This window comes from Sinocyclocheilus anshuiensis, unplaced genomic scaffold, assembly GCF_001515605.1.
Source record: "Sinocyclocheilus anshuiensis isolate Anshui unplaced genomic scaffold, SAMN03320099.WGS_v1.1 scaffold1162, whole genome shotgun sequence".
Lineage (NCBI taxonomy): Eukaryota > Metazoa > Chordata > Actinopteri > Cypriniformes > Cyprinidae > Sinocyclocheilus > Sinocyclocheilus anshuiensis.
Genome location: NW_015540875.1, coordinates 2,660,719 through 2,671,986, shown reverse-complemented (window position 1 = coordinate 2,671,986; position 11,268 = coordinate 2,660,719). Strand labels below are relative to the sequence as shown.

The 11,268-nt window shown below is 34.1% G+C and overlaps 3 protein-coding genes across 4 annotated transcripts in view; all 3 read left to right on the top strand.

The window, feature by feature from the left end:
• Nucleotides 1-1,270: 1,270 nt before the first annotated feature.
• Nucleotides 1,271-3,072, top strand: LOC107688283 (ragulator complex protein LAMTOR2-like). The gene is made up of 4 exons (XM_016485905.1): nt 1,271-1,487; nt 2,065-2,227; nt 2,486-2,575; nt 2,672-3,072. The coding sequence occupies exons 1-4, from the start codon at nt 1,417-1,419 to the stop codon at nt 2,726-2,728; spliced, it is 381 nt and encodes a 126-aa protein (XP_016341391.1). The 5' UTR covers nt 1,271-1,416; the 3' UTR covers nt 2,729-3,072.
• A 1,055-nt stretch (nt 3,073-4,127) lies between these two features.
• rab25b (RAB25, member RAS oncogene family b) lies at nt 4,128-8,830 on the top strand. Its single transcript, XM_016485904.1, has 5 exons — nt 4,128-4,371; nt 6,472-6,667; nt 7,073-7,266; nt 8,226-8,306; nt 8,462-8,830. Exons 1-5 carry the CDS (start codon nt 4,335-4,337, stop codon nt 8,587-8,589), a joined length of 636 nt encoding a protein of 211 aa, XP_016341390.1. The 5' UTR covers nt 4,128-4,334; the 3' UTR covers nt 8,590-8,830.
• A 1,559-nt stretch (nt 8,831-10,389) lies between these two features.
• rab11al (RAB11a, member RAS oncogene family, like) overlaps nt 10,390-11,268 on the top strand; it is a 15,013-nt gene continuing 14,134 nt past the window's right edge. For both annotated transcript variants that reach the window (XM_016485841.1, XM_016485840.1), the window contains exon 1: nt 10,390-10,788. In XM_016485841.1, coding sequence (XP_016341327.1) covers nt 10,749-10,788 — 40 coding nt within the window. In that variant the 5' untranslated portion in view covers nt 10,390-10,748. The remainder of the gene's footprint in view (nt 10,789-11,268) is intronic.

Here is an 11,268-nt window from a genome sequence, read left to right as displayed (position 1 = left end):
TATATATATATATATATATATATATATATATATATATATATATATTTGCAATGTTGGGCTGCATGACACCTTGCAATTTTACTTTTTAAAGTTTAAAAATTATTGCATGATCATTCTCTTCTTATGACTGCAATATTTTTAATTATTGTCTAATTAATGTGGAGGTCACACACAAGTCATTTGTTGTTGTTGATGCGTTATATAACCATTTAATTTCACAATCACAAAGCTTTAGTCATTATGACAGCTTGAGGTAGACATCCTTTTAAAAATCTAATTTCTTGTTAATTTACATAACACAATATGAGAACTGAAAATCAGACATTTTAAAATTGGAATTGGATTGGACCAATTCCAATCCACCAGGATTGGAAACATGGTGAATATTTTAGTCAATTTTGATTTTCTTATGCTTAGCTGTAAGATTTGCTTTTTTGTGGGTGCAATTACTATAAACAATTATTAAATAAAAAATATGTAACTTAAAGTCTGGAAATCACAGACTCTTAAAAATCAAGGTACAAAAAGGGTGAAGGCAGATATAAAAGAACCGTTTTGGGTTCCTCAAAGAACCTTTCAGTTAACAATTCTTAAAATTTGCCTCTTTATTTTTTTTTTCTTGGTGTAAAAAACATTTCAATAATTTAAAGACCCATTTTTTTTTTTTTTTTTTTTTTTTTAAATAACCATTAATGCATTGGAAAGGTTCTGTGGATGTTAAAGGTTCTCCGTGGAACCAATGAAGCCAATAAAGGCCATTTATATTTAAGAGTGCATATGTAGCCTACAGTATATTGTAAACAGGTTGTGACTTAATGAGGGTGAACTAGTTGAAGATTGAATACCCTTACAATTTTAACCTAAGGGGTTGTTGCCCTCACCTCCCAAAAGAAAGTCAAAACAAAAGGTTGCGAAATCTCAAAAGTATTTATTTAATTTTTTTACGTACAGTTATAGCCATTTAACCGTTTAAAAAACAAATTAACAGTTAAAGTGGACGCTATCTACACAATACGAGCTATTTATACGGTTGAATCCGTGTCAGGCTATATATTATACGTATATTACACATTATTTTCTATTTTATAACTAATTTATATATCTCCAGTATATATATATATATATATATAAAAACTTTAGTTGGTTTCGTCGTTCTTTTGTTTTATTAATGACCCGAAAACAAATAAATAAATCATCCATGTTACGTTCAGTTTTGATCTCTAGGCCAAAGTCCCTTTTGTCTAGGCCACGTTTTTGTAGTTCGTAGGCACTGCCATGACACTACATTTCCCATGAATCCTCAGCGCGGAAGTTCGAAGTCAGCTGATGTTCTTGTTGGGTTGCTGGAACTGGAAGTTCTTGCTATAATCTCGCGTAAATTTTTTACGTATTAGTATTATTGCCGTTTTGCTTTAAATGATGTTGCGTCCTAAAGCATTAACACAATTACTCAGTCAAGCAAACACCAGTGGCGTACAAAGCACGCTGTGAGTATATAAAATTCATTCTTTGTTCTTATCAGTAGCTTTAGCTGGCAGATAAATTGGTAAACAATAATATGTTGTACATTTATGTTATTAACGTGCTCTCTTGAGTTAAAAGTAAGGCATTTTGTTGCGTATGGGCTTTGCTTAATGCATGTTAAACAATTAAAAATGTTTATATAGTCATATTTAGAAATATCGGAATATCTTTTTCATTAGATTAAATATCAAGTCAAATCCCATTATTTTAAATAAATATATCACACACACCATTTTAAAGAACAAACATTACACAAAAATATATTTGTTGTTTAATGTTTATCTGTGTGAACTCAAGGAGAACTGACTTCATACATCCACACAAAACACCAAAACATCCGTTCAATTTTAATGAACTAGTGTAGGCCCTATGTTGTGCAAATAAAATCATGAAGAAAAGTGAAATTAAGTCAGAGAAATTTTGTTTGCAGGCCACTTTACAGGTCAAAGTACGAGTTGTTTATGAATTTATGTTAAATTCATGTATATAGGCTACTTAAAAAAAAAAAAATGTAATTTTTTTTTGTGTTTTTTGTTTTAGGTTATTGAATAATGAAGGCTCTCTATTGGCGTATTCTGGATATGGAGACACTGATGCAAGAGTCACTGCAGCCATTGCCAGCAACATCTGGGCGGCTTACGACAAAAACGGACACCAGGCCTTTAATGAGGACAAACTGAAATTCATCCTGATGGATTGTATGGTAGGAATGTCATTGTACAGTTGGGTTATAGTAAATGATTGTGAATGCTGATCTTTGATATATGCAATAACATATGCATTATACAATATATGCACAAATTCAGCACAGCAGATGCTATAGGCCGTGTCTGGATTTACCAAACATATGTGCTTTTTTGAAATTACACCATGCCAGAAATAATACCAACATGATGAACTACTGTATTGTTCTACAATAATTTTTCCTTTATAATGTGCTGCATTTTCTCTGTCATTACAGGAGGGCAGGGTGGCCATTACACGTGTTGCAAACTTGTTGCTTTGCATGTATGCCAAGGAGACAGTAGGCTTTGGGATGCTTAAAGCCAAGGTGAGATTTGGTGTATATAAAATAGCTCTTAATTACTCTTAATTAATTATGTATTTTCATGAACAATCATAGTAACGGTGTCTGTTATGTTCACAGGCTGAAGCTTTAGTGCAGTACCTCGAGGAACCACTAACACAAGTGGCAGCATCGTAGGATGTACTTTTGTGTATTTCTGTACATTGAAACAGAAACTTCTGAAGATCTTGGCCTTTATAATATATTATCTATGGCTTTATTTATTTGCATACTCCGTATGATTGCTATATCAAATTGTGTGGCTATTAGACCCAAAATAATGCTTTGCATAAACATTAATAATTGCTTTTGAACTGCATTTTCCCTTTTTATTATATTTTCTTTATGTCTCAGAATTTTTGCAGTCCGTGATCAGGCTGTGTCTAGTGTCAACAATATTAAATAAATTTCTCTTTTTGTTACATGTTGTGGTTGTTTTACCTTTAAAACACAAGAAATTTATGCTTTTTATTAGTTATGTCTAGAATAATATTCATTGAACCAAAAAATACATTGTATAAAATAATGTATCTGAAGATGAAATATCACTTTATCACTTTGTTAAATAGGGTTTCTGTATTTTTTTAAATAGGTCTAAAGTCACACTATTGCAAATTAAGGCCATAAAATATCTTAAATCAGAGCAGAAAGTCTTGAATTCAGAAACTCTTGGCATTTAATGTTGCATACAATGTACAGTACAAATATCTAAACATCATTAAATCAAGATACATTTACTTAAGATGCAAAAAGTTATGAAGTCTTGTTTTCTGAGAAAATGAACAAAATTAAATGAGTTTGTACTTAAAGCAAGAACAAATATCTGTTAATAGGGTATGAAGACATTCCCATTTTTTTATTAAATTGCAGATATTTGTTCTAATTTAAATCATAAACACTTCATTTTGATCCATTTCTCAGAAAACAAGATTTTCTTATTTTATGTCATTTTGCTTCTAAAGTAAATGTATCTTGGTTTAAGAATCTTTAGACATTTGTACTGGAAAATAGACAAAAATACTGATAAAGAACATGAGGGTTTTTTTGTAGCGTCATCAGAAGGTACAGTAAAAGTTATTTCTAGTGGTTGGGAGCAAAAGCATTCGAGTCATAAGCTTAAATAATTTACATTTAGAGACCATAATGATGTTTTGTGTTCCATTCTATTTATTCCTTATATTTTGTTTACTCGGTCTTAAAAAGTCTTACATTTATCTTCATAAAACCTGCAGAAACTCTGTATAATATTTGGGTTCAAGCAATAATCCAAAATATGCACCATGGGAGGGGCTCTTCCATGGCAAATGCCTTCCTGATCTTGGGAGAAACTGCTTAAAAAAAGCGATTGGTTGCATATGGTGTGTATGTCGTCGTTTCATTGGCTGAACAGGTGCACTATTGCACCCAGTTTCATATGACTGCACCTGCGCTCGCCCTACCTGTTTGACCTGACTTGAGCGCACCAAAAGTCACGCCCACCTTCCCCCAGGTACGGCACATTTGATAGCGGAACTGCCAGGCTAAATAACAAGGCCAGTTCCTTGTACAAACAACTGAACTGTCCACCATAAACGGTGGGGTTTCATTCGCACTTCTTACTGTTTCTCTGCTATATCAGGTCAGCCGCTGTAGCATAGAGAGGAGGAACTTTCATTCTCGGTTTTCCTTGGAATTGATTGGGATTTTGACTCATGCAGCACTGATCTAGATTAGTGAAGGAAGATCTGCTTACAGTAGTGACAGTATGCGGTCTGATGAGGCCTACAACTTTGTTTTCAAAGGTAAGATCTGACACTTTTTTTGATTGAGTTGTCATGCACATTAAACAATCTCTGATGGAGCTTTAAACTCTTTTAGATGATGTTTAGTTAGTCTCATAATCTGCAAGCATTCATTTCACTGTTTGCAGTAGTTGTAGAGTAATGGTTGGTATATATATAATCATTAAAAAAGAAAACAGTTATAGAGAAATATATAAAGGGTTTCGAGCACCTTGTGCAATTCAATTCCTCCTTTTGTAAAGCTCTCAGTTTACCAAAAAAGAAATTGAGTCCCATAGGTTGGTTGAAATCTGATTTCCATGACAACAAGGTTTTGTTTACACAAGATTACTCAGTTAAGTTACTCAGTATGGGAGGGGAAATAATTGTATCTGTTAAAGCCCGTTGTGAAACTCTGATCTGCTAGAGCAGTCCTCAAACAACACCAAACCACAACGACTACTTAAAATGACCTGCATTATGTGTTGGTTTCATAACAGACTGAAGCAATATGAACAGGAAGTCTATTTAAAACATGCAAGATGATGATCATTTAAAGGGCCAGCTTTAATATGTTTATCACCTGTGTTGATGGTTTAATCTGAAATTACACACAGATATTTGTACGAGTTAATTAAAGGAATAGTTTGCCAAAAAAATAAATGCTGAAAATGTACTCACGCTCAGGTCATCCAAGATGTAGGTGAGATGGTTTCTTCATCTGAACAGATTTGGAGAAATGTAGCATCACTTGTTCACCAATGGATCCTCTGCAGTGAATGGGTGCCGTCAGAATGAGACTCCGAATAGCTGATAAAAACATCACAATAATCCACAAGTAACCCACACCACTCCAGTCCATCAGTTAATATCTCGTGAAGTGAAAAGCTGCGTGTTTGTAAGAAACTTAATAAGACTCATCATATTTTAAAACTTCAAACAGCTGCTTCCAGCTAAAATATGAGTCCTCTATCCATAATATTGCTTTCTCCAGTGAAAACGTTGTCTAGTCTGAATCAAAAGAAATATGAACAGATCAAGCATTGTTTACAAGTAAAAAGCAGCAGTTCTAGACATATGTGGGTGGATTTTGACGTGAAAGGACAAAAGAAGATCTTTTCACTAGACGAAGGGTTATTGTGGACTGTTATTTTAGCCAGAAGAAGTGAAGGTTTAATGTTAAAATGCCTTGATGGGTTTGTTTCTTACAAACGCTCTGCTTTTCACTGCACAAGATGACAGCTGATGGAGTTGTGTTGATTATTGTAATGTTTTTATCAGCTGTTTGGACTCTCATTCTGACGGCACCCATTCACTGCAGAGCATCCATTGGTGGTGAGCAAGTGATGTAATGCTAAAATTTCTCCAAATTTGTTGAGATGAGGAAACAAACTCTACATCTTCTATATCTTGGATTGTCCGAGTACCTTTTCTGCAAATATTCATTTTTGGGTGAACTATTCCTTTAATATTTTTTATAGGCTTTTAATGTATATAATTGCCATTTCTCCTAACATAATATGATAAATGAACTCCAATCCCAGAAATGTCAAAATAGTCCTGCATGGGTGGAGTGTTGATTTTACTCCTGACATGTTTGAGTCATTTTTGTTTACACCTGCAATTAGCTGGGTTTTCATAAGGAGTGCTATACTGGGACATACTGTTCATCCAGTGTTGGTTTGTTTTGACAAGAATATGAGGATCAGACATGTTTCAAGTGTCTCAAGTTTGAATGCACAACAAGCCTGGACAATTTTGTAATAAGGATGCAGATTTGTGATTGTATAGTACGTTTTGCCTCTTAATGTTGCACTTGTTGTTGAAGAGTTACTTGCCACAAAAGCCCAAGACAACAAACATGACATTGTAACAAATTACATCATGAATTTGTGAGTGGCTGGTATTTTAATCCACAACTAATCATTGATTTTACACAAGTTAGTGTTTCTTAATACACCAAGCAAGGATCTGTCACAAATGCTTAAGCTATACCAAGAGAACGCTTTTGGGCCCCATTCATCACAGGGCCGGGACATTCATGGTTGTTGTTTCCAGATGATTGGCATGACTCAAGTCTGGGTTGGTAGTTTTTCCAGACTCATATGCATTTTGTTGCAGTGGTTCTTATTGGAGAATCTGGCGTTGGCAAGAGCAACTTGCTGTCACGGTTTACCAAGAATGAGTTTAGTCATGACAGCCGGACAACCATCGGAGTGGAGTTCAGCACAAGAACTGTGCAGCTAAACGGCCTCACCATCAAAGCTCAGATCTGGGACACAGCCGGATTGGAGCGGTACCGGGCCATCACATCTGCGTGAGTTTAACATAGGTATAACATTGAAGTACCTGACAAATGGTGGTGCAAAACAAGCAAATATGCCCATAGTTCCCCAAAAACGACAATTATATCAATTACTCAGCATCATGTTGTGTTTTTCTTGTTTCTGTGGAACATGAAACACTTTTTCTTAAAAGGGAATGGTGACCACAGGTGTGAGCTCAAATAAAAAGAAATAAATAGTTTTATTTGATTTATTTTACTGTAATCATGTTTCACCACCCATTGCTATACAATTCATTTCTCACCTGTTGTTCTAAACCTTTTTCATTATGTAATCTTGCTTATGACATAATGTTTTATGACAGTGTTCTGTTCATTTAAAAAGAGGAAGTAAATCGAGTCATCTGATTTGATCGGATCTGTTTTCCTGTATCTCAGATATTATCGAGGAGCGGTTGGAGCTCTGCTAGTCTATGACATTTCAAAGCACTTGACGTATGAAAGTGCCGAGCGCTGGCTGAAGGAGCTCTATGATCACGCAGATCCGCATATCGTAGTGATGCTTGTGGGCAACAAAACGGACCTGTCAGCAGTACGAACTGTTCCAACAGAGGACGCAAAGGACTTTGCAGGTCATTACTGAAGACAGCTTATTATATTATACAGGATTATGCAAAATTCACAGAGAAACTCAAAAGGCTTCACGACAACCCTTCAAAATAAAAGTTCGGCCTAACTTGAAGAAATTATAACAGAAATATATTACTATTGCACATATTGGAGAAAATACAAAATTATATACATATTACTAGTGCACAGTAGGAATATTTTAAGGAATATTAAAATGCCTAATCCATGTTTTAATTAAAAAAAAATATTATTTATTAAAAATGAAAGCAATTATTCAATTTTTGTTTGACTACAATTTAAAAGATTAACTAAACTGTTGGTTTTATCATTTGATTTGATTACTACCATTGATAGTATTAGTATTGATAGTAGTATTGATAGTAAATTTGTATTTGGTATTACAGTGTTTTTTTATATTCTATGTACTCCTGACAGTAAAATAAGCCACTATAAACCCATATAAATGTCCAGTCATGAAAAGAAAAAAAAAACCTTTACTCTAAAGAAAATCAGTAAAAATGTACTGTAAATCAGGTACAGTGTACTGAATTAATATGAGGGAATTTTGAAGGTGTTTTATCTATATTTTGAATTTTGCAGTGCATTGTGTTTTAGAGTTAACAGAGATGTAAATGTACATTATACATTTCCAGTCTATTTGTTTTTAAACAATGAAACCGCAATGCAAGAAAAAAAAAATCAGTAGAAAATGGATAACATCCTTGCGTAAAATTACATTTTCTGCTAAATTGACAGACATTTCCTTAAACCCTCAAACACTACACAATGCAAAGCATAATTCAACTAATGGGCTAAACACCTGTAAAATAAATCAGTACAGAATTTTCCTTCATAGTACATTGGGAAGTATTTTTACAGACTTCTCTTAGCGTGTATATATTATTATATATAATTTAGCAAAATCAAATATTGATATTCATATTATCATTCTTTTTTGTAGAAAAGAATGGTCTTCTGTTCATGGAAACCTCTGCTTTGGAGTCAGTAAACGTCGAGGCAGCGTTCAACACTGTGCTTACAGGTAGCTACTGTTTATTCTGAACACATCATACCGTATTTACATGTACTTTACATGTGTTCCTTGCCCTCTGGGTTTCTCCTCTTCAGTCAGGCTTGAAATAGTGTAAAGACTTCATTATCATATCATGCTGTCATCGTTTGATCTCTTTCTTTCAGAAATCCATAAAAAGGTGAGCAGCAAAGAAGTGACCCGAGGCTCTATCAATGCTGTGACATTATCCCAGCCTAAAGCTGCAGCAGATGACGCACAGGAGGAAAAGAAGGCCTGCTGTAAGAACCTGTGAAAGAACATTCCGGGTAGAAGGACTTCACCAGGGGCCTAAAGGAGTTGTGAATTCAGCTTGTACAGTAGAGCTATCATTACGAAAGAACGAGTATGATAAAAAACAAAAGGAAATCCATTTCATTGACTGACATAGCCATATTTCTATTGTTAAATATTATAACAAGTAAAAGGCATTTTAGTGTTTGACAAGGATTAATGTCAATTTTAATTAATTGTAATGTGTTTTCCCTAAATGTTACCTCTCAGTAGGACATTTTTGTTTGTATTATTTATGAAATGTCATGCCAAACTTTTTTTTTTTTTTTAACTTAAATGTATTCATTTAACAGACACTTTTTTTTTAATCCAAAGAGACTTACAAATTAAGAATACAACAAGCTATTCATCTTACTCAAGTTATAAGATCAACAGATGCTGGAGGAATAACTTTATCACTTTAATATGTTTCGATTTGCATGTTCATCCTCACTGTTTAGTTTTTAATTTGATTTATTCAACACACCTAATGAAGACAACTGACAAAAAACCCACACACATATGATTAAGAAAATAATTTTTATTAAGACTAATCAGCCCTAATTAAATATTTTGTGTTATTAAAATCTATAAATAAAGCATTTATAAGCAAAGTGTTGATTTGTATCTTCATAAATGAATGCTGATGCTGCAGGTATTATCAGTTGCTGCTGTTAACACAACATAAAGAAAATATACACAGCATGTCATTTTCCAATAAGAAGTAAAGCAGAAATATGTATGAAAATGAATTGTTTTTTCACAATGAGTCTCAAGTGCAGTTTGCAAAATGTCTAACAACAACACAACATTTATGAATCATCATTATTCAATATAAACAGAATAATAAATATGAATTTAAGAATAAGCTTTCAATTTATTACTTGGAAAATTAATTGATTTGACCAGTTTGAATTAGAACTGGCTCTTTGCAATCATAAATGTTGGATTAATTATGATTATTTATAGTAATTGTGAAATACACCACTATATATAAAAATTCTTAATTAGAACTTAAAAGAATTTTAGTCTCATGCTCACCAAGGCTGCATTTATTTGATTAAAATGACCATAAAAATAGTAATATTGTGAAATATTATTTCTATTACTATTTTTATGGTAAATAAACACAGCCTTGATGAGCATAAGAGACTTCTTCTATGTACTACTAATCAAAAGTTCTTCTTTTTTTTTTACGATTTTTTAAAAATGTTTTTGAAAGAATATATATTGAATTTATAGGGAAGTGATATTTTATTTTCAAACACTGATTACTAATCTAAAATGGTTAATTCACACCCATAAAAATTCAAATGACACATCTATGCAATTTCATTTTAAATTCAGTAATTAAAATGGAATTTAAATGGCATGTTCAGTTCAGTTCAGTCCCTGAATGGTGCACAGCCCTGCCTCCTACGTGGCATTTTCAGGCCCCATCATCCTCTGTAAAGCATGAGTGAAGTCACGCTGTGGAATGTGGAAGAGCTCACCTGCACACCTGTGACTCCGTGCTTTCTTTTACACTAGCTATTTTTCAAAAAGTATTGACCAGCTACCTCGTGTTTTATTATAACTTATATTTTTATTCTAAGACGTATATTGATTGTATCATTACACTCTGCGTTTATATATTGCCTGACAACTACAAAAGACACACCTGTGACTACACACCTGTACGGAAGCCCCGTCAAGCATTTCATTGGGTCCCAGAGGTTCACGCGTGTGATAGACAGGATAGTTGGCCAATAAGATCATAGGAAAGGCGGGGCTACATCTCAGCACAATGACGTAAGTGTTTGCCTTAAGATGAGACAGCAGAGCGAAACTTGGTTGACGTAGCCCAGCAACATCGTATCAAAGTTGATTAGCTGTCATTTTGGCTAATTCGGGACCTATTTTATCTTAACGATTACTTAATATATAACCGTCGACAGGAGGAAATATATTGTATATTTTTATTTTTGGCTTCTGAGAGTCTTTAACGCATGAAGCGCTCGTGATCAACTGATGCGTCTCATAAACAAAGTTTCTTTGACGTCGTAGTAAATATAATAGCACCTTGTGGTTCTCTAGAAGAGCATAACGTCGTTATATCTGAAAACACGGACTTGTTAATAAGCTGGTAAGAAGATTAAAGCCATGACGGGTAGAGAGGACGAGTATGACTATCTCTTTAAAGGTGAGCACCACGTTACTTTCTGCACTTCCACACTTAACGATGAGCTCCTGCATGTCGTCTTCATGTGTTGCTTGTCTCCCTAGTCATATATGTCTTCTTTTTCTGTCCTAAAACACACATGAGCATATCCAAGACGTGATTTGCAGCTGTTTCAAGCAGGTCCAAGTTGGTCAGTCGCTGCTAGACCACCTTGGACCAGCAAAAAACCAGCTGGTCACACTGCCTTTGGCTGGACAAGCTGGTTTTTGGGTCATGGTGGCAGGTTAACCAGCTATTGATCATCTTAGGTCAGGCCGAAGCAAGTGTCATGTTCCAAAACACAGCTACAGTCTGGATTTTCCAACAGGGCAAATGCATAAGCAGGGCAAAAGATATAGAAATTGTATATTTTAATCATTTCTAAGTGCTATTTTTTTTATTGATTATATAATGCACAACATGACTGGCTTCTCCTAATGTGTCTTGTTTTATTTTATAATT